Source organism: Heloderma suspectum, chromosome 1 (genome assembly GCF_057233095.1).
Source record: "Heloderma suspectum isolate Gila_16-S chromosome 1, 16-S_ref, whole genome shotgun sequence".
NCBI lineage: Eukaryota > Metazoa > Chordata > Lepidosauria > Squamata > Helodermatidae > Heloderma > Heloderma suspectum.
In genome coordinates this window covers 180409792-180433720 of record NC_139458.1, presented here as the reverse complement: position 1 = coordinate 180433720, position 23929 = coordinate 180409792, and the positions used below count along the sequence as shown (strand labels likewise).

Genomic DNA, 23929 nt, shown 5'->3' with positions numbered 1-23929 from the left:
TGTCTCTTTAATGTCTAATTCAGCTCATTGCTGTCAGTGCAATATAGCTAATGTTTCTTTTAAACATACGTTTTGGCAATGTCCAGTAGTTGCTTCTTTTGAGGGGAGGTTATTACACAGAAAAAAATTTGTACTGAAACAGTCTTTAATATCCGCTGATGTGCACACCCTTTTAAGTTATTTACCTGCTCCACAGAAATTAACAAATGGTCAGCGTAAATGGATTCTCCGCACCCTTTTGACAGATAAAAGACTGATATTACAACACTGGGAAGATAAACACTCACCTGAGGACGTTACAACACTTTCAGTATTTGAAAGGGTGGTATATAGACGCCACCTGCAAATGGATACTTATTTGAATATGTCCACTTTTGTTGCAGCCCATGTATAATTGCTAGAAAGTTGTATACATTTCATACAAATCCATGTGTCTATATTAAAAAGAAATTAAAATAAAAAATGGGGACCCTTGGCATAAGGTATGCTTTCTCTTGAGTGTGTGCACTTTGTGTATTTTCTTTCTTTTTCTTTTTCTTAGACAGTTTTCTGAAATGAGCTTTGTTGATAAGAAGAGGATAGCTATCTGGGGCTGGGTAAGTATTAAAATTAGTTCTCCTGGAAATGACAAAGTTAAATGTTTAGAGAGATCCTGCTGTCATTAAGAAAAATATTACATGCAGGTAAGAGATGTGAAGGGCCAGAAAAAACCCAGAATTTTTTTTTAAAACCCTGTTTTTTCTGAGGACCATTTTTATTTCTTTCCCCACAAAATTGGAAAATATGAACAGCTTTGGCTTATGAAGTATTTTCTTTTCGAATTTAAGACAAAGCATTTATATATTGTTACCCACCTTTTACTCCCCCCAAAATGATTTCTAAAAACTATGTAATAAGAATACTTATAGAAAGACTAGAGATGTAAAGTGTCTGGAAATAATTAAGCTGTGGGGGAAATGTTTTTTTTAATCCTCTCTGTAAAATTGCCAGCATAGTTATTTCTTTCACTCTTTGTTAAAATTATTCATTATTTACAATAATCTAAAGTAAATTGTACTGATAGACATTTATGCTCAGTTTCCTAACCTGTGAGTAGAGTCACCATTGTGCATTCTTGACAGTTTGGGTTTTGTTCTATAAAGCCTGCATTTCTGGGCTTGTTCTGGTTAGATGCTGTATCGTGAATTAATGTAGTTCTAATCTAAAAGCCGTATGTGAAAAATATACTGTAGGTTATCCAGCTACTATCACCAGATCCAATGGAACTGCACGTGGGTTATCTCACTTATGTTTCTTTTTAAAAAATTAACATCGAGGCTTGAGTCTATAGAACTCAACTGCCACAATTTTTAATACAGTTCTCAATTAGATCTCACCACTAAGGAATGCTGCCTCAGCTATAAAACTTTTAAACTGCTGCCACTAGAATAAACCCTCTCTATCTAAAGGAAACTCAGTAGCCTGGTTCCTGTGGCATAACACAGGATTGGCACTACCACTAGAGACAACTTTTCAAAATGATAAAAAATAAGATGTTAATTAATGGAAATTATTTGCAAAAGTGAATAAAATGCGACTCTTCAAATAATAGGTTGAGATTGCTTATAGGTTCTTAAATTAAATATGATTGCTTATCATTCCTAAGATGAGTCTTTCCTGGCTAAATAAAATCTCAGTAACTTTTCCTTCAGATCATATTTGCCTAAGCTCCACCCCACAAACAGGAACAAGTTTAGGAATTTCCCTAAACTTCTTTACAAATAGGAACTGATGCTGTACGTCAGTCTTCCTCTGCCTCCAGTTCTTTCTGCTTCTTCGGGCTTTTAAATGATTCTGATGTTTCAGGGACTACTTGCTGATGTTCCCTTAGGTCAGACATTAAATAGAAACCTAAAAGATGTTACGTATATCTTGGCTTGGTCATAAAATTATCATGTTTGGTACATTAAATGTAAAAGTTTAGTTTATTCAGATAGTAATTGCAAATTTACTGACTGAGATTACTTTTAAAAGTTTTAAAATGTAATGATATTTTTATGAGCAAACCAAATTATGCATAAAATAACTTTAGGAACAGAAAGGCTGCTTTATGTTCCTAAAGCAGCCTTCCCCAACCTGGTGCTTGCCAGATATTTTGGACTAAAATGCCCAGCATTCCTGACCATTGGCTGCTTGAGGCTGATGGGAGCTGAAGTTCAAAATATCTGGAGGGCACCGGGTTGGGGAATGCTGCCTTAAAGCAACAACATGACTTTAGATCTGTAAAGAGCTCTAAAAAGAGTATTGTTTATTTTTCCTCAAATTTTCATTTTTTTGTGAAAGACCTTGGGAAAAAATCGGGGGATTTTCCATGGCCTCAAAATTTCCAGAAATTTTACATCTCTACACACAGGCTGCCGTCATATACAGGCCTACCTGAGAAATAAGTATCATTGAACCTAATGGGGCTTGCTTCTGAGTAGACATGCATAGGACTGCACTGTTAGTGGACCACCTATGTCTTGAGAAATAGCTGTTTGTGGAAGCTTTGCTGACATGCCATTCTAATAAGTATTTACTTGAAAGTAAGTCTCTTTTATTTCAACTGAACTTCCTTGTAAGCGCAGTTGTGCTTCATGATGTGCTTTAAGATCATAGATTATATTGTTCTTCTTGCTTATCCTTTCCCTATCCCCATGCCTGTCAAATCATAGTGTGGTGACTCTACCATGTAATAGCTTTGAAAAAGTGTTTCTGTATCTGCCCTCTGTTCTGTGGCTGTTTTTAATTTGAACATATAGCTTGTAACATCCTGAGGGCTGGTGAGGGGAAGGGAGGTGTTGGTGGGTAGGTAATACTTCCTTACAAGTGGGTGTGTCTAAGCATGTTTGAGAAGGGATGTGATGGGGGGGGCGAGAGGGGGGCTAAGCATTAATTCCCCTTATAATTATCAATTATATGCTGCTTTATTTGCCAAAAAGCCTCCAAGGCAATGAACAACATTTTAAAACAATAAAAACTTAGCAATAAAAAGGAGAAAGGATATCCAAGTGACAAACACCTGTCCTGAGGAGACAAGGAAAGCAGAGCTTCCTGTGCGATGTCATGAGTGGTTGTCACAGAATTTGACCCAATGCCAACATTTGCATTTTCATCTTTTTAGCAGTCTAGAGCAAGAGATGTAAACCAGAGTTCCAGTTCGCATGTCCACAGTGGCAGTTCCTGGGTTGTTTAACCCAGGAATTGCTGGGGATGAGCAGTGCACATGAGCCATTTCTGTTCAAAATTAGCAACCCAAGAATGCCCCATCCCTGGTTTGTTTCATGGCATCTGAACCCAGAAACTCTGGGTTGTTTAGGGATTAAACAGCCCAGAGTTAACTGAACAATCACCTATGGTGAAATAAAAGATTGATTAAAAGTGGAAGTGGCTTGTGCATTCTGCTCGTCGCTGGCAATTCCTGGGTTAGAACAACCCAGGGATTGCTGCCATGATGTGCAAACTGGCTCGATATCCTTTGGCAGACCTGTGAATTCTAGACCAACAGTGGCTGGTGAAGAGTTAATTAGATAACACTGCAACTGAGGCAGAAGGAAATTCCCATCTGTACTTTTAAGCTCTGGGAGGTGGTGGTGTAAGCCAACCTGTGCAACTGCATAGTTGCTGATTAAACAGTTGTTTTGGCATGGGTGCATTGCAGGCCGTTGACCTCAGCAGGGCTGATTATCCAGCCAGTAACCATGCACGTGCAAAGTGTTTGCCCCTGAACTCCCTACCTCCTCTTCTGCCTCCCAGTGCTAAAAGCAGGCCTGCACAACCTGTGGGTTGCAGGTGCCCCCCCGGCCTTAACTGTTCCCCCCACAAGTGCTCTGGCCCCTCCCACCAACACCACCAATTCCCCCATCAGTGATTTCTTGCCAATTTATCGGTTTAGTTGCCGCTGTTGCTTCTGCCACCACTTCTACTGGATGTCTGCCTCTCCAGTGATTCTCCCCACCCTGCAATCCTTGTCCAGCCTTGCTGCTGTTGCTTCAGGCATCCCTCTGAGAAGATGCTCTGGCAGCCAGCCACTCTCAGGGGGCTCTATGACTCCTGCCCTGTGAGTGCTGCTGCTGGTGGTGGTGGTGGTAGGACTGATGGGAGCTCTGTTTTGAACAGTATGTGGGAGACAGTAACTTGCTGTCATTTGAGGAGACTGTGAGGGAAAGGAAAAGGAAATATTAAACATTAAAAGGAGAAAAAAGTAAAATCAGTGTTGCTGTTTGCTTTTTTAACACGGGGGTGGGAATGTGTGGATTGGGGTTGCTCTGTGGCTAATGGGGATTGCTGCATTGGAAAAAGGCAAAAATAAAAATTATTTTCAGTGCCTCATTGGAGGTGGGGTGGAACAAAGGAAACAAGGAAGGTAAGAAATTGAATGAATGCAGTGTTTTTCAGGAGAACTAGATAATGGCATTTGGGGCAGGGGTGTGTGGATGTTAAAGACAAGCCTGTTTGCCTAGATGCTGCCCTTTGGGCATGTGGCTCCCAATAGGTCACCCAGTTCCCAGTGCAGCCCCTGACTGCAAAAAGGTTGTGCACACCTGGCTTAAAGGTATGAATGGAATGTCCTACCCTGACTCAATTGGCGTGCTGAGATTTCCAGAGATTCCACCTAGCAAACCATCTCATTGGCCATCACCGCTCTAGAGCTTCCACTGAGCCCAACAGTCAACCTGTGCTGGATGGCACTCCCCCTAAAGACTCAGGCTTGCAGTTTGGGTGTGTTCCTGGGCTCGACCCTGAACCTGGATGCCCAAGTTTTGGTGGTGGCCAGAGGTGTGTTTGCACAGCTGAAGCTAGTGTGCCAACTGCACTCATACCTAGAGATGTCTGATCTAGCCATGGTCATGCATGCCTTAGTTACACCCCATTTTGACTACTGTAATGATCTCTATCTGGGGCTGCCTTTGAAAACTGTTCAGAAACTTCAGGTGGCCCAGAATGCTGCAGCCAGACTGTTGACTAGGGCCAGCTACAGGGAACACATGATTCCTTTGTTACAACAGCTTCACTGGCCTGTTTCTGGGCACAATTGAAAAAGGCTGGTTATGACCTATAAAGCCCCATATGGCTTGGAACCAGGCTATCTCAAAAGCCTCCACTCCTATATGAGCCCAGGTTTTAAGATCTTTGGGGGAGGCCATCCTTTCGGTACTGCTGACTTCAGAGGTGTGTTTGGTAGGAATGTGAGAGGGCCTTCTCCCAGGCTTTGAAACTTCCTGCTGAGGCAGGCCAAGTTAGACCCCGTTTTGTTGTCCTTCCGCCAGCAGGCAAAGCCATTATTATTCAAGCAGGCCTTTGGCATGCTAGCTGGTCTGTTGGGTTGGGTGCTGTTTTTATTCTTTTACTACTGTGTTTTTAAATTGTTTTTAATGTATTTGTTTTATGATTGTGTGAACTAAGTATATTTAAGTATTTTAAATTTTGGTTCTTATTATTGCTAGCTGCCTTGAGTGCCATTTCCTTGATAGAAAGGTGGGGTATAAATCAAATAAATAAATATTAGTATAAATCCCTAATAAATAAGGCACTTGGATTCCACTGTATCCAAGTGCCTTAAAGTGATAACTGTATGTCCAAGGGGATATAGAACATATGTTGTCATTCAGTCTGGTACAACCCTGATCAGCAAGCTATATATTTGAACTGTATTTTGAACTAAGTAAAGGCTGAAGAACCCACATTGTCTCTGCCCACTGAGAAGCCCCTTCTCATGATATTTTCATAGTACCAGAGCCACTGTCCACATGGAGTCAGTGTGATAGTGGTGGCAGATACCTGAGACCACATGGGAAGAAGCCATCAGACTCCTCCTCCCTCCTGTGCTAGTGTGCCGCTCTCAGAAACTGAGACAAGGTGGACATGGGGGAGAGGAACCTCAGCATGGGCTCTTCACACATGGCCGGAAGCTTGTGATGTGTCACCTTTATGATGCGGAACTGAGTTATCCTGCAGTGGCTCCCTTACCACAAAGGTAACATCAGAACGGGCCTTCACTCAATCGCAAGCAAACTGAGGCACAGGGAAAATGGAGAAACCTGAGGCACAGTTCTTTAACACATGCATACACATGCATATGTACACTGTGAGAATAGCAAAAGAAGACTGTTGATCTGTTTAAAGTAATGGGATTTCTTTCCTCCTAGTCATATGGTGGCTACGTGACCTCCATGGTGCTTGGATCAGGAAGTGGTGTCTTCAAATGTGGAATAGCTGTTGCCCCCGTGTCACGCTGGCAATATTATGGTATGTGATTCCTTGTAAATAAGACAGAGTTCTTATGTAAAACACTACAATGTCGTATTTGCAAATTCTATATATGCCTTGCAATGTGAAAGTACATGTTTAAGATATAGAAGATTTTTATGTTGAGTGCATACCCCTCCCACATTAAGTGCCATTTGGTCTGCTTCCATGAACTCATGTGAGGTATTACACAGTGTCCCTGGATCATATTTTCCATTGAAACACTTGGATGTGTAAAGGAAAATAATCTGCTTAACCTTTAAAAGGCACAAAATTACTTAATATTTGAAATTTTTACTATAATGCAAATGTCTGCATTTGCATTCCTGAAAAGTGCCATGTGTTCCAAAGTGTTGAGGGATCATTTCTGAATGTCATAAAATTCATTTGCATTGCTACTAACTTGCTTTACTTATAGGGAGCTCTGAAAAGAAGGGTCATATATTTAATCCTTTACTGGAATATTTGTCATTTAAATCACATTCCTGATTACCTCAGAAATACTTGGGTATTGGAAATTCAATATTAATTTGCTTGATGTTCTAAAAAGCTCTCAAAGGGGAGTTTTGAAAATTAACAGCCTCCTACTTATGCCTTGTCTTTAAACCCAGTACTCAAATTGCAGGGTAGCGGGGGGGGGGGTGGGAGGGATTGGTTCCCTTAATTTTTGTGATGGCTTTCTTAGCTACTGTTTTAGAGGGCTATGGGAGAGCATTATTTGAATCAATTTGCTGGATGACAGCAGGGGGATTTCTTTAGGTTTTTCCCTATAATTTGCAGTATTTCAACCCACAGTCATGGATTAGTATTTACTCCTGCATCTTACAAAACTAGGACGCTTAAGATTTGTACATGGATATACAATGCAACTGGGTTGCACTAGTTGAAATTTCAAAAATAAATGCACTTGAGCTGTGGGTATAGGATTTGTGGGTAGTCTAGGCTGGAGGCAGAAATAGTTTTTTCTAAATAAAGTTGAAAGTGGTTGACTTCCTATGGCATTTATTTGCCCCATTGTACACAACATACACAAACATTTATTTGCCGCATTGTTGCTTCTGGTCCAAAAAGGTTTCAGTATATAAAAACCTATCTACCAGGTGTGGAAATAGCATGAATGCAGATGCAGGGATCTCTTTCAAATCACCTACAACTCTCCAGTGGTAGGGTGTTAGAATATAATGAAACAGGAGAAATTCCCCCCTAATAAGGCACTTTCAGTAAACGTGGTTGTAGGATAGCAGATGACTGGCTATACTCATGGAGGCTGTATCTACCCCTCAGGAAATGGTGAGAAAGAGGAGAAGCTGGGATACTGGGAAGCTTGACTAGCCTCCTGACCTCATGGTGACAGGAAGGAGTAGGGATCTGATATCTCTGTATATATTAGTAAGCTTCAGTGTCTGGAGGGTTCCTGACTGGGGACTTTTGAAGGATAAGAGAGATCCCCTACCTTTGCAGAAAATACCTCTAGTGACCATCTACTGTGCTAGAGGCTTCTATCTTCTCCTAATCATAAGGACTGGATGGCAAAGTGTGAAAGGCGATGGTTTGTCAGGATAGGGAAGCCAGGATTCAGTCAACATTCTTTTAACAATTCATGGTACCTCTTGTTTCCCCCCCCTCCACGCGAAGTCTCCTGAAGAAAAAGAAAATACATTGAAGCAATATAAATGCAAACATTTTTACTGGTGGGTCAAGTTTGTGTAAACTAGGTTTATAAACTGAGGAGAGGAAGTGGATGTTGGTTGAGAAAGATTATTGCTTTATTGATCTGTTAGACGTTGTATCTTGCTGATTGGAGAGGTTTCTCGCACTGACATGTGCCTCTGATTTTTTGCAGCTATTTACTTATATCCTGGGCTATCCACCTGAGTTAGTGGTTTATTTGGTTGATGGTTTTTCTGTTGCATTAACTTCTTGATATGTATCTTTAATGTATCTCAATTGCTTGGATCCAGACTTCACCTTCCACAAAAGGAAGGTCTCCTTCCATCCACAGAAGGCTTGTGATCCAGCACAGGGATCCCACTGACCGAAGGTGGGCATCAACTTTTGCTGATTTCCCCCCTCCCCTGCAGACCTTTGTACCCTCTAAAATCTGTTCCAGAGGATCTCCACCCTCTGGAGCAGATTCTCAGAGGGTGTAAGGGGTTACAGTGGGAAGGGGAATTGACAAAATTCACCTCCCCACTTCCAGCACCAGAAGCATCCTCTGAGCAGAATTCCACTCAGGGTGAGGGTTTTGAATGTGTACTGCCATCATGCTGTCAGGGAATAACAGTGCCAGCAGAGTGCAGCACATAAGTGGTAGTCCTCAAACAGATGAAGTGGGGAAAGCATCTTATCTGAGACTTTACCTGAGAACTTAGAGAGACTCTGGGAGTTGAAGTCGACCGTACTTCGTTAGATGGACCAGTGTCCTGTCTCAGTATGAGCAGCTCCTAATATTCTTCGAGGGAGTATTTGTTTTTGTTTTTAATAGAGTTTGACTGTACTTCTGAAATATGGTTTTGGGATTTAGCGTTATAAAAAATACCTTGCACATAATGAAACAAATCAACAATTTGCTGGGAGAGGGAGGGCAGAATTTGGGAAATCTGTGATACTGAGTTGCACGTAAAGTACCCTAGAAGATAACCCTGTTTTGATAGTGTCCTTTGTTGGTATCATTGTAATTCAGCCACAATCAGCCATAAAATGGAAGTACCATTTTCCTTACAGTTACTGAGAGAATAATAATAATGTTACTTTGGCATAAGATAGTTAGGAATGCTTAACAATGCTGTTGCCATGGACGACTGCATGCTGAATATTAATAAACAAATGTGGTTACCTACAATGCTTATTATTAGGAAAATGGAAACTTCTTTTTCCTAGTATGGTAAAGCATTCACTATATTGGGAAGGATAAGATTTTTTGTAACTTACTTTTTATTATAATATTTTGACAAAAGAAAGAAAAATAAGGACAAAATATGGCTACATAGATTTGAATATGTCAATTTCAATTTATACATATGAAATATATGTGAAGAAAAAAAAATATATATATATATATATATGTATGTATGTATATATGAGGAAAATACAGTTTTCTAAGAACCATACATTCAACAAAAGCAGACCAAATATCCAAATGAGTATCCATTTGTAGGTGGCGTCCATACACTGTTCAAATTTTGAAAGCGTTGTAAGGTCTTCAGTCCATTGCATTATAAGAGATGAGCATTTATTCTTCTAATGTTGTAGTATCAGTGTTTTAGCTGTCAGAAGGGCGTGGAGAGTCCATTTGTGCTGATCATGCATTAACTTCCAGGAAGCAGGTAGATAATTTAAAAGAGCATGTACATCAATAAATATTAAAGTGTGTTCCAATGCAAAATGTATCCGTATAATGACCTCTAAGGAAAAGAATATGTAGCCTTTCTCATTCATGTCAGTGCTACTATTACAATACAAACATTTTACAGCATTGCTTTGCTTTCTCTCTCTTGCCCCCCCCCCCCCAGATTCAATATATACTGAGCGCTACATGGGTCTTCCCGAAAAAGATGATAATCTTCAGTTCTATGAGGTAGGAAAGCATCTTTAACATGCAGTTTTACAGATGCAAAGCTACACTATGGGCAAAAGCCACCATTGCACAAGCAGTCTTCTCATGCAAGGGGACTTTCCCTCTCCTCCTCCCCCTGCAACCTGCATGCACCCCCCCCCTCGCCAAATCCACTCCAGATGGTTCTTCAGATAGTTCTGGAGGGTTCAGGGTGTGCAGGGAGCTGCAGGAGAAGAAATTGTCCCCTTCCGCATTCCGCTGTTCCATCAGCAAGAGGGGTTAATTTGGTATCTTCCTACACTTTTCTTTTTTTTTTGAAGGCCTCATAATATACTGTGTGTTTTAAATAGGGAATGCATGTTTAATCCAGTCTGATGGGTGTTATTAATATATTCCAGATGGTTTTCTAAATTAATAGCTTGAGTTTGGTGTTCAATAATGCAATCTCAATTGTGTTCGTACAGTCGTTTTGAGTCTAGATAACACATGTGTAAGGGCCACCTCATCATGTGAGCAGTTGAGGGTTTTTTTCCCATTTGAAAGGCAAGTACATAGACTGGGCTTGCCATGGTGTGGTGAACTGGCAGCTTCACACCAAGGATTTTCCATGTTGAGCACACTCTAAGTAGTTGTGTTTCAAGGAACTACCTACCTACAACTGCTTGGATATAGTCATTGGTCAGTGGAATAGCAGTTAAGGGAGCTGTGTGTTCAAGAGAGAGAGTGTAAAATTGATTCCAGAGCATCACTACATTGGGTTGACCAAGCACCTATTTTGGCTGTATGAAAGCATCCTGTTCCTTTTTTTCTTCTTTCTCTTTTCTTTCTTTCTTTCTTTCTTTCTTTCTTTCTTTCTTTCTTTCTTTCTCTCTCTCTCTCTCTCTCTCTCTCTTTCTTTCTTTCTTTCTTTCTTTCTTTCTTTCTTGTGTGTGCACTTCTTAATGCAAACACAAATTCTGCACTAACACAAATTTAGGAGCTGATTTTGCATTTGATCCTCACAGTCCGCACTGCAGATCACTGCAGTAGAGGTGGTGGCATAGTCTGCCAGGTGAGAGGAGCAATGTCAGCTCAGGATTTGTCTGTGCCTCATCATTTTTAAAGAAGCACATCGTTGCCTGTACCTGCTGATAACAGACATGCTGCTTCTTTTCTGAAGTCCTCTCAGTAAGTTTTTTATTCAATATGGTGTGTGTGTGTCTAAATTTTTCGAGATATAGTATGTAGGTGTCCAAAAGTACATTTAGGTTGCATTTGCAGCAGTGGACATCTTGCTTCTTAGTATATTGTTCCCTGCTTTCACATTGATTCTGAACTATGAACAAGGGAAGAATCCAACTAAAGTTACATTTGAACAAGTGCAGTTGTGCAACTGATTGTGCATTATGCTTGTGCAACCTGTTGTGCAATTAGTTCTGCGTAACTGTTGTGCAACCCGTTGTGCGATCTGTTGTGCATTCCACTTGTGCAAGTGTAATGGGCAACCGGTTTGCAACGGAAAGATTCAGTGGAGCTCCGCTAGTGCTCGCTGAATTTGTGGAATGACGCCGTTGGATACTGGTCATGGTTAAAAAAGAGTTTTTGACCTTTTGCTATTTTCCCTCCTTCCGTCACCTGCCTCAGAGATTTACGAACTCTCTAAACTTTCTAATCTGGTCCAGCCAGCTTTGATGCCCCACTCCTATCCCTCTCCATTTTAGTCATGATTACTTTCTATTTGGGCTTTTTGTTTGCTGAATAACTTGAGATTCTATGAAGGCAGACAGAGAGGTAGCAGACCCACAAGGCACTTATGTAAATGGGAGTCTCTTAACTTGCTACAGATTGAAACGTTAGTGCTCTGGGTGCACAATGTCACTCTGCAACTTCACAGCACAGATGGCACCAGAGGACTGTGTAATCTTTTTATGCCAGGAGTCGAGTTTTCTTGGCGCAGCATCCATTGCTGGCAGTGTCCACGTTGAAACTGCCAGTACCAAAGAGCTAAAGGTTTCCAATGTGTTACTCAGAGGATTAAATTGGAGAGGTTGCAAGCGAGGAGGAGGAGGAGCGGGGAGAGGTACTGATCAGACTGTTACAGTGCATGGCATCCCTTAAAGGTGGAAAAGCGAACACTTTGTTCAATTCATGTTGTAAAAGTCAGGGGAGGAAAGACTGCTTTGCAGAAGAAATTAATAGGTGGATTCCACTCCTTTCTATGGCCCCAATATTCTGCTTACTTTGGAACAATGATTCCCCATGTTTCTGCCTACCTCTCAAAGAAAGTCCTCCTCCTCTCAGGATTGTATCCTCCCTTTACAAAAGTCAACATCAAGTTCTCTGTTTTTAGAAGGAATTCCTGCCATTCAGTGGAGAGTGCAATTCTACTGATACATGTGAGCTGCAGCAGTAAATGTAGCAATTTTCACTGCTGAATCTGAACAGGATCCTATGCTAGACAGGCAAGAAACATGCATATGGGACTATCCTACCCGACAGACAACCTCCTCCGTTGCCTTTCCAGGAGATCCATGTGATTTAGGGCAAGAGGGCACAGGGCAAGTAGAACTGCAGCAATGCTAAGGTCCTGGAAATGGGAACAGCAGTTGGTTCTAGCACAGCTGGGTGTTTGCCTGACCCAGTGCCGTGGCCTTTTAATTTCCAGTTTTATACAACTGGTTGCAAAGTGCCAGGGCACAGGATTGGGCTGCAAGCCAGCTCAAAGAAGGCAAAAGTTTGATCTTTTCTCAGACTCTGTAATGATGGCAACACCTGTTCTCTTGGAACCTAAATGAACTGATGAAGTGTGCTGCAGGGTGAGAGTCCAATCTAATGCATCTGCTAGTGTTTATTGTCATGTGTGCAATTTCAAATCACAGCATAAAATTAAAACTAGTGTTGTGCCGAAAATTTCTCCCACATCTTTTTCAACCATTCCCATTCAATTCGATAGAAGAGAAATTGCTTCCAAAAAGAAATTCAGCGGTGAAGAAATTCTGAGAAATTCTCATGGGTTGGGTTTGGGCTTCGGGCTTCTTGGGCTTACCTTACTTAGGAGGTGGCCAAGCAGTGAGCACCCGTGTCCTGTTTCTCACTGTACAATCACCTCTAAGGCAGCCTGTATCCTATTCAGGTTCCTACATTTCAGTTAAAGCCCAGTGGAAGGGATCATGGGGTAATTCCTCCCATAGGGTCTTTCAGATCAGGATGTGCAGGCAGCCTGGGAGGCTAGCTGTGATTAGGTAAGCTCAAAAATAAATGATAAAACTCTCTGAGAATGAAGCAGAACAACAGAAGTCCCTTTCATGGGGGGAGAAAACTTTCAGGAAATTGGAGGACAGATTTTGGCAGAGCAGTAAGTCTACCTCATTCCTGGAGCTAGACACAACACTGCCCCCCCCAAGCCCGGTCACATCTGCATTGTGGTGGATGCAAAATGGGGGCCAGCCTGCCAACAGAGTTGATATTGTTACAGCACGAAAAACCAAAACACCCTTACCAAAAGAGAAAGAAGCTGTGCTACAAGGCCTGCCAATGGGGAGTCCTACCTGGGAGAAGCTGTTGAGAATTCCTCCTCGCCCTGGAGAAATTTGGCAAAATGGTCTCCCAAATTTCTCTGCCCACAAATAAGGTGGAGAATTTTGAGAGGACATTTGTGCATAGCTCTAATTAAAACACATCATGTACAAGTGTTCAGAATAAGAATAAAAGCATACCAAAGAGATAAGAGTATAACATTTCAGTTTTGTAAGCAGGTAGTCTTCAATCTGGTAAAAGAAGTCACTGGATCTGAGTGATAATCTTTTGTCTTCTGCTTTCCCCTCCTTTCCTAACCCAGCCCCATGGCTTTGTATCTCCGAGCCTTTTTGTCTGTTATCAGACTGAACCAAACAAGTTGCAATATTAAGCAGGTGCTGATGAGGCAGTATGGGCACCAGCCAAGTCAGGGGTGTGTGTGTGTGTGTGTGTGTGTGTGTGTGTGTATGCCTGTACTTGTATGTTCCATACGTCACTCTTTAAGTCAATCTTGGGAGTGAATACATGCATGGTTGCACTAAATTACTACACACTGAGAGGTCCATTATATCACTCAAGTTGATACCATTATAATGGCATAACCCTCCTAATGTAAATTGTTATACAGGGAGAAGGCCTTTTGATAAAGGTGTCACTTGTCCTCTCAGAAGTTCAGGAAAACTATCTCTGTATTGTTATGTATTTATTTATTTGTTACATTTATATTCCACCCTTTCCTCCAAGGAGCCCAAGGCAACATACATGTTCCTCCTCCTTTCCATTTTATCATCACAACAACCCTGTGAGGTAGGTTAGGCTGCGAGTTACTGCCCGGCCCAAAGTCATCCAGTGAGTTTCATGGCTAGATGCGGACTTGAAGCTGTGTCTCCCCAGTCCAACACTCTAACCCCTCCACTACGCTTTCCCTATGAAATTCTGAAGTTTTTACAAAATGGGTTATCTGCTAATATGAACATGGTGTTTATCCTAAGCAGGTTAAGACCCTTCTCAATTTATAGCAGTAAGCACTGACACAATTCTGAAATGTGGTATACAAGGGTGTGGCTTCATGTGGAAGTCACTTTAAATCAGTTCACATGGTAGCTGTGGCTACATGAATTCATGTCTAATGGCTTACCGTGCCAATTGGGGGAACTTCACATGTGGACACTGGATCTTAGACTGAGGTACCTGAGACATACTGGGGCATGTTAGGATGCTCTACATAGGGCCTGATTCACCCAGACAGATGAGGGTGTGAACTTCCATTGGCATTGTGTTTTGAAATTTGATGAGAAGTGGTCTTATGAAAACTCTGTGGCATTATACCTGACATGGCATCTTTGCACATGCAAGCATTGCTTGCTGTAGCAGGTGACAAACGTATGTGAACCAGTCCCAGGTGACAGTCCTTTGTAGGGCAACAGGATGCTTGCTGTTAGAGTTCATAGAATGCTTACTCTCTTTGAAGCTCAAAAACTGCAGACTTTTGCTAAGATAAGACTTGTAATTTGAGGCCTGATATTTCGTACATAAGCGTAGGTTTGTGCATGCCCAACGATTTATTCCTAAATTGCAATCCCCTCCCACGGCATTGTAAGGATCTGCATAAAAGAGGAAGTTAGGGAAAAAAACAAGTACAGTATAGTGTAGAAAGCAAGGAATAACAGTAAAGTGTGTGTGTGTGCGCGCACGCATATGCAGAGATCTCCCCGTGTGGTTCTCTGGATTGGCACAGAGTCATCATGATGGCATTCAAGTCAACATGTGATTCTCTGGATTCTCCCCATGTGGTTTTCTAGATTGCAAATGAAAAGAAAACCCTCAATATGTGATAACTAAAACAGTATACTACCCTAGAAAGATCTAGTTTAAGCCTTGAAGGAAACTGGACTGACATGTGCTAGAGGAGCGGGGGAAAGACTGAGCTGATGGCTTTGCAGAGGGGAGGGGATGGGGATGCAGATACTAGTTGTCATAGGGTTGCCAGGAGAGCATGCACCAGGGAGGACAGTTAAACTCGTGAAAGAGGTTGTTTTGCAGCTCTCTCTGATTTTGATATGCTGTTGGCAAGTATTTGAAGCAGTCATAGATTTGGCAATCTTCTACTAGCAGATTTGAAATGTTCAGTCCTCAAGAACTGCTGCATCATTAGGTTATGCAAAACAGGGTACAATTTTGTAAATATGCCATCTTGTACTGATATGACATTTGTTCTATTATCCAAGAAATATGCCAAAGGGAGAGAGACCTTCAGATGCCAGCCAAACGTTAACTTGTTTGTTGAGTGCTGATAAAATGCTGGCTGCTGTTTGATCTTTTCACAAAGACAGTTCTCCTTGCAGTGGCCTTAGAACTAGCAGAGGGCAGCAGAGAATTTCTGCAATTGGATTCGTGAAAGCTAGATAATCATGAGAGAGACTTACTTGCCTGCAAAAGATCCCAGAGGCTTATTTTCTGCATTATTTGTAACTCTTGGGTGAAAACGTGGAGTTCAGTCCTTCCCTTGTAAGTGTATATTAACTGGCCCAGTTTATCTCATAAACAATATGCCAAATTCAGCGAGTTTTGCTTAATGAATAACATCTGGAGGCAGTGACTGCACTTCTGGCGCTTCCTTAATTCTTGGGAGCTATTATATACAAGCTTGTTGACTGTAAAGAACTGAGAAAAAAAATGAGGTCAGTTGCGCCAAGAGAATGAACTCGTCTGCACATTTTTAAGTATTTTATTCTTTTTGATGTGGCTCAGATGCTCTATATTAGTGCATCAGATAACATGCAAAGCAGCCATGCTATTCATCACTAGTCCTGTGGGTGGGTTAGACACAGGTGAGTATATTTAAAACAAAAATCTCTGTCTTCTCTATAGGAATGGCATGCTCATATATGCATGGCCTTCGTTGTTGTTTTTAATTGAGCAACAATTTATTGTATTGAATGGTATTAGTCACTCAAAAGCAGGTTACAATTGGAATTACGTTGTTTCTTTTTACCTCTCTCTCTCTCTCTCTCTCTCTCTCTCTCTCAGAATTCCACAGTTATGGCCAGAGCAAAGAAGTTCCAAGACGTTGAGTATCTCCTGATCCACGGAACAGCAGATGGTGAGCGGCTCTTAGTTAGACATCCTATATCATATGATAGATATGTGCTGGCCCCGCGATTATAGAATGATCTCCCTACTGACTTGGCGCCAACACGGCTGACTTTTTGGTGCCAGGTTAAGAGTGCCCTCTGCTCCCAGGTGTTTCAATGGCATATGATGGGGCATTTATCTCAGCAGTCTTGAACAGGTGTAGCATCTTACTGAAATTGTTTTTAGCTGTTTAAATTGTTTTAGCTTTTGTATGTTTTATACTATGTTTTATTATCTCATATCTGTGATTTGTTATTTTTGTAATTGTTGTGAACCATTGTAATTGTTGTGAATCATCAGCTTTTGGATGATGTAGTAGTAGTAATAATAAATCATAATCATAATCATACAGTGTTGTAGTTCTGCCACTGAAAAAACAGAACCATAAAGAGGCAAGATAATGGCCCCATCTACATCAGGCTTTTACTCCGGGGTGGGGGCAAGTTGAGGTCCCTCGTGATAAATGACATGGTCGTGACTTCGCAGCCATCTGTGGTTTTTGCCTAGAAAAAGCAGAGTTCCAAGGAGTCGTTTTACTGTGATTTTTTGGGTTTGCTGCAGGTTCCCCTGCAGTTGCGGGCTATCTGTTCCTTCCCTGAATTGACTTCACATCTTACAGTGGGTGTATTGTAAGCGTGTGTAGTGCCCGTGTTACTCTGTGATGCGCCTTTGCTCCCCCATCCCTTCGCAGCTGCGCAGTTACAGAGGCACAGAGAGACGTTATCATTTATTTAATCACACTTTCGCACATTTTTGCAGCTTCGTATCTTCGCAATGGTTGTGGACTCAATACCCAAGGGCTGGGGGGGTGTCTCGGGGGAGGAACAGCATCGCTCCCGCCACCATTTTGGAGTGATGGCTAGGCACGTAGCACTCACTCTTGTGAGTGTGAGCCATTGCGAGAGTCTTGGGCTGGGGAACTGACAAACTGATGCTGCGGAAATGAAGGAGCACAAAGTACCCAATTTTTACCCCCAAACGGTCAGATAGACACAGCAGAGCCCCTCAAATATAAAACAGCCACTGAAGTTTCGCACCCCCACACTCATGGGACTGCACAGCTGCACATTTCAGTATAATGGCAAAAAAAGGACACAGTGAGTCTCTTAGGGGAACGCGCAGTACATTGCGAGTGTATCGCAGGGTGTGGTGATTCGAAGCCGCATTGCTGTGCAGTTGCGATGGGCTGGGGGGCCAAAGTGGTGCCATGTAGATGGGGCCAATAACACTTATTTGAGGACAACTTTGTTCCTGCATGTTTGTTATCTAATAAGGTGGGATGGAGAGTTGTGGTCCTGCTCTTGTGGTTGGTTCTTGTGGTTCCGCCTCACTCCCCCTTCCCTTCTTGATGATATACTGTATTTATTAGTGGTATTTTTTGTGTGTGTTTTAATTCCCAGATAACGTTCACTTTCAGCAAGCAGCCCAGATCTCAAAAGCCCTGGTGGATGCACAGGTGGATTTCCAAGCAATGGTACGTGTTAGTTTTCAAAAGATATTTGGTGGGGGTGCGCTTACATTCTAAAGCAGGGCTGCAGTTCCTCAGGCCTGGGGGCCAAATCCAACCCCCCTGCAGGTCCCAATCCAGCCCTATGGGATTCCCCAGAAGGGCACACCCTCTTTCCCCCAGCCACTGATCATTTTGTGGTTTCCCAGCTTTGGTGCAGTTTTTCTCCCATTGTAGAACGTTGAGATGCCTCTCCCAAGGCTTAATTACTGGCAGTCAGAGCTTCAAGCTAAAATTTGCTGGCATTTTTGGCCCCACTCCTTTGTCTTTGGCTCTGCCCCGTTTGTCTTCAGCCCTACCCACCACTAGGATGCCCCCCCCCCCCCGAGAGCTTCTCCAAAATGGAATTCAGCCCTTGGGCTGAAAGAGGTCCTGCATCCCTCTGGCATACTCAGGAGGGCAGAGGGAGGAGGTAGAATCCCTTCCCTCCATATCCCCCATGGTTCTGTGTGCTCTTTGATAAGGCTCTTCAGCTTAAGCAAATAGATGTATAGCATTTGTTTGTGTGCAGGTCTTCTCCTGTTGGACTACATTGTTTGTGTTCTCTATTTCTCTCACTCAGGAAACCTGTGTTTGCATTGCTCATTTTGGTTTAACTTTCTGATATATCCCATGCAAATGTCACAGCTTGAATGCAAGGTGGTAACTGCACCGCAAAAAGGATATTGTAGAGCTCAAAAAGGTGCAGAAAAGGGGCTGGTGCAACTCCCCTATAGAGAAACTTTACAGTGTTTGGGGCTATTTAGTTTAGAAAAAAGGCAAGTAAATGGGAACATGATGGAGGTGTATAAAATTATGCATGGTGTGGAGAAAGCAGATAGAGAGAAGTTTTGTCCCTTTCATAATACTAGGGTCATCCCACAAATCTGATTGTTGGGAGATTCAGGACAGATAAAAGGAAGTATTTCTTCACAACATACAATGTACATTGTTAAACCTTGGAATTTGCTACCACAAGATATAGCAATGGCCACCAACTTCAACAGCTTTAAAAGGGGATTAGGCCAATTCATGGAGGATACTAGCCCGGCCACCACTAGTGCTAGACTAGTGGACACAGGTCCAGGGCCCCTGCAGCCCCAAAATGGTAGCACTGACATGCGCCAACTGCTTTTTCCTTTACTCTTAAAAATACCCTTTTCACAGCAGGCACATTGTGAAGCAAAGCTCCAGTTACACCCACCATTATCTGGGCAGCGAAGATGGTGGAAGCAACTAGAGCTTCGCTCTACAATGAGTCCGCTATGAAATGTCATGAAAGGCAAAGAAAAATGGTCACCACTTGATACCGGCACCTGGTCTCTCTTTCCACCTACTTGTTTCTCCCCCTTTCCAGATAGCAGCATGAAGCGATTTCCTTTCCTTACTTTTCACAACAGGAACTCTGTGGAGTGAAGCTCTAGTTTTTATTGGTCCAGAGTGTCTCTGGGTAACAAAGACAGCGGGCACAAGTGGAGCATATTTTATATTATCAAATGCTTTAAAATATACATTTGGCCTGACCATAAGGTGCGGGACAATTTGGAAATAATAATATTAACCTCTTACTATTGTGCTACAGTATGTGTTACTGTTTTATAACAGCTCATAACAGTGTGCACATAAGTTGCATTTCAAACATTATCTTTTTTCTCTTTCCAGTGGTATACCGATAAAGACCATGCAATTGGAGGCCAGGCCCACAGCCATATTTACCGCCATATGACCCATTTTATCAAACAGTGTTTTGCATTGTCATAATACTGGGGAGACATATTGCATCTCATTCTGGTATGTTTCTGAAGTTTTGAAAAAGAGCACTTTCCTAGTTAATTGTCTCATGTTTCATTGAACGGAGACAGTAAAATTTATTTCTATGGACACTTGAATGAAGAAAAGATATATGTTTGTTCTTTTTTTCAATTCTTTTATACAATGATCTACTGAGCACATACCAAAGATTTGCAGGGCTCTATCACACATGCAAAAGCTGCTCCATTCTCTTCGCTGTGTAGGGGTATTTTGCATCCCAATAAAAAAGCAAGCTGTTTTCCTTGCACCAATTCTTGCATACAAAGTTCTGTACATGACAGTGGAACACAGACTTGTATGCAGGAGCCATTGGATTGCAGCAATCATGTGTGCATGTATATAAAATTTAATTGTAAAGTAATGGTTGCTCTTTTGAAACAAAGTACCAATCAGGTTTATGTGTTCTTTCTTACAAGGTAGGAAAAAGTCTTTGAATTTCTGCTTGATTTGTATGTACAGTAATCAAGGCTGGTCCAAGGCAGGTTGCAGCCTGAAGCGAATGCCTGCTGCCCCTGCCCGCTTCTTTTCCTTCTGGTGGCGGCGGCAGCTGTGTGTGCCTCCACCACCACTCACCCTCCCGCCCGATCTGCTTGGCAGCCAGCTAATCCAACTGGCCATCCCTGCCCACTTACTTTGGGCGGGCACATACACTTTCCCACCTCTCTGCCAATCCCGCCTGCCAGCTGCTTCCACCTTGTGCAGCGGCCGTGGGGCGCCTGTGAGAGGTCAGCCAGAGTATCACAAGAGTTCTGGGACCTCTCGTGAATCTTCAGCTGGGAGTGGTGGCGAGGTGGGCATGTTTATCTGGACGGAAAAAGTGGGCGGGTGGGCGGGCGGATGCAGCTAGCTGGGTTGGCTGGCCTGCCAGCTGGCTACCCAAGCAGGTCCGTGGGCAGGAGGTGAACGGCCAGGAGGCAAGCAAGTGGCCGCTTCCTGATCCTGCTGACTGGCAGGACTAAGAAGCAGCAGGGCCTTTGGAGGGGAGCGTGGTGCAATTCACCACTCTTACCATATTCCACTGCCTGATGTGCCTGCATCAGGCTGCTTCATCAGCCTGATGCTGCATCAGGCTGCAATTCACCACTCTTACCATATTCCACTGCCTGATGTGCCTGCATCAGGCTGCTTCATGGTAGGGCTGGCCCTGACACTAATTTCAGCATAGAAGTGATCATTTCAGCAGAAACGATTCAGGTTTTATATGGAAAATACTGAAAGTGAAAATATCGATCTAAACCTGCACTGTAACCCTTTATAAATATATTGTGGATTGCAGCCAAAATAGGCAGTAGTCATCTAAGTATGTTCAGGCAGAACAAGATGTGACCGGGAGATCTGTGGCCAGGATCTCATGCAATAATAATAGTAATAATAGCGATGATGATGATGATGATGTTAATAGCATCCACTGGGATGGAGGCAGCAGAATTGGATGCTGAGGAACTGTGGTGCTAGGGAGGGGGGTTTAACCCTTTCTCCACTCAGTTTTCCCAGTATGTTCCCCCAAATTTGCTATTTATTAAATGTTTAGAAGTCACAGTGGCAATTCTGAAGTTATATGCTTGCAAGCGGATGAAACGGGCAGCATATAGGATAGCAATCTGAAAAAACAGCTGTGTTTGATGGGAACGTAACAGTAAAGTTAATCCCTAGCACGTATTACTTTCAAAACATTGGCAGGACATGGAAACATTCTAGAAGAGTTCTCAAACAATTTCTAGAACCCCTCAGAACATCATGCTGCCAGAACATGACTTCCATTTGGTAACAACCTTCTAAAAATGGAATTAGTGCTAGCTACTTAGACTGCCGCAGTCCCATCAGTGGGGCGACTCATCGGTTTCTTGCACATCTCTATCCCAGTGAATGAAGCCAGATCCTGAGCTTTGCAATTGCAGAGTACTTTGAGAATCAGGAGTAAATGTTCATTTTGAAACCAGACAGCAGGTTCTTATTGAAGCTTGTTTTATGTGCCACTACCCATAGCTTTCACAAAGGATCAAACCACTGCAACAGAAATGTGAATGATTACACCTATGTGCACTAGGACTTTTAAAAACTTCTGGACAGCAATATTACAGATACTACCAGATAACTAGGGCTGGAATTTTGTGAATGGTTCATCTGGCAGGCCGCCATCTATTCCTTCCTAAGAACACATTTGCTAGGTCAGCCCATCTGCCCAGTATCCTGTCTCCAGTAGGGGCCTATAGCACATCCCCTTCCTACATGCACCTATGCTGTGACGTCTGCTTGCCCTGTGGTACTATCCTACAGCATGTGGGAATATCTCCAAGGGAGCTGACTCTATGTATCTTTCCTACCTAGTTTCTACCTTCGATCCTGGTGAGATGCACTGAGTGGGGAAGACCCATGCGTAAATATCTATTCATGTGAAATATTCAAATGCATTCACACACAAGTGTCATTGAAGTGTTTCAAAGAGTGGCTCCCACAAGGTTGTGAGTGAAGAGGGGTACAACTGCTACAGAATGAGGGTGAGCATATGAATTGGGAGTCATTTCCCACATACTGCTATCCTTTCTAGCATCGCAAATGTAATGCAAAATTCTGGTATGCATAAGAGTTTACTGCTGGCTTAAGTAATGTGTCAAAGTCCTGTGGGGCTTTTTTGGTTTGTTTTTGGTTCTTTTTCATCCACGATGCCACACATGCATTCCACTGGTATTTCACAATTAGAATACATTGAGACACCTGTAAAAGATGTGGCATCTCTGCTACTGTAACCAATATAATTTATGTGAATAGGATGCAGCTTATGGCTTCACTTCTTTCATATTTATAAAATTGATGTTTGTTTTATAGTGCCCACTCATGAAACCAACACCACTAGTAACCAATGTGCCTTAGAACATATTTATCATGTTCTTAAGATTTTGTTGGTTTCCCCCATTTAAAATACAAGATACAAGAGAGCTTCGGCTATTGGGCGGTATAGAAATGAAATAAATAAATAATAATAAAAAATAAATAAGATGACATGTAAATTGTGAGCACAATCTCCAGAGTAAGTCCCACTGTGTTCAAAGGGGAGTCTGTATGAGATTAGCAAAATATGTTGTCGTACAAGTGGTGCTGTCTTAAATGTAATGTAATAAAGCCATATTTGTGATACCAGATATTATAACTTGTGTGTTTTTATTGAAAACATGGCAATCATATACTTCATTCACCTCTTATTTCTTAGCAATCCCAAGTAACCAAAAGTTACAGCCATTTAATCTTTGTAATGAGTGGAAAAGTTAATCTAGTGAATTTTAGCAGGCTAACTTTTCATAATTGCAACAGTTCCCACTAGCAGCATAGAGCAGAGTTTGCTATGAGTGCTTTACATTCAGTACAGCAGCATCAAACCTACTTCTATGTGGTTGTTTCCCTGGCATAATGAGTTGTGAGTGACATTAGGTGTGAATTCAAAACAGGCAAGGAACTGGAGAGGGCTAGCAGGGAGAAGAAAAGTCCAAGGTTTTCCAAAAGGAAGGAGAGATCTTTGATGGAGCAAGAAACTGTCCTGGTTTCATAAATACTTATACTGTGTAGGAACCTTTATAAAGTTAAATGATGCCAAATTATACAGTGAATTTAAAATCCCCTTACTGTGTTGGTGGGTGTGAGTGTCTCTGTGTAAGAAGGAACTATCCCTATTCTACTGAATGTTTTCAAATACCCTGTGTTAGCTATAATTCATAAAGGAACTTGCAGTCAGATGCCTTCATTTTAAAGAACAGGTAAGTTTTCTAAAGACAGAATAATTCATGGAGCCCAATCATATACTTACTTAGGCATGGTAATATAAGCATGAAGAATAGCTAGGATAAATATTTTATTTCCACGTAACACCTCTTAAGATGTGAAAAACACAGTATTCTATTCACATGTACACTTTACTTAAACTTTTGTAATAAATTACATCCAAGAAATTCAGCAATTGTGACCAAGAAATATGAAATTAAAAGTAAATATAACACTACCATTTGCATTTTACTCTTTTTGTGTGTGTGATTTCAGTGTTGGCATTAACATTGGAGTAGCATTGAAATCCACAGAAAAACAGGATAACTGTAAAAAAAACAAACCCTCAAAAATACTGAACAGAAATAATGCAGAATATCATTTGATACACTGATTTCTTAGTATTCAGACAGCTAGATAGGTGA

At 41.9% G+C, this 23929-nt stretch overlaps 1 protein-coding gene across 2 annotated transcripts in view; it reads left to right on the top strand.

Annotated features, from left to right (window-relative positions):
* DPP4 (dipeptidyl peptidase 4) overlaps nt 1–22896 on the top strand; it is an 80964-nt gene extending 58068 nt beyond the window's left edge. Inside the window, exons 21-27 of one of the 2 annotated variants that reach the window (XM_084811706.1) lie at nt 542–596; nt 6168–6267; nt 9780–9844; nt 16349–16421; nt 17854–17927; nt 19602–19730; nt 22080–22896. In XM_084811706.1, the coding sequence (XP_084667832.1) occupies nt 542–596; nt 6168–6267; nt 9780–9844; nt 16349–16421; nt 17854–17927; nt 19602–19700 (466 nt within the window). In that variant the 3' untranslated portion in view covers nt 19701–19730; nt 22080–22896. The remainder of the gene's footprint in view (nt 1–541; nt 597–6167; nt 6268–9779; nt 9845–16348; nt 16422–17853; nt 17928–19601; nt 19731–22079) is intronic. The other variant, XM_084811714.1, reaches the window with a different exon arrangement.
* Nucleotides 22897–23929: the final 1033 nt, after the last annotated feature.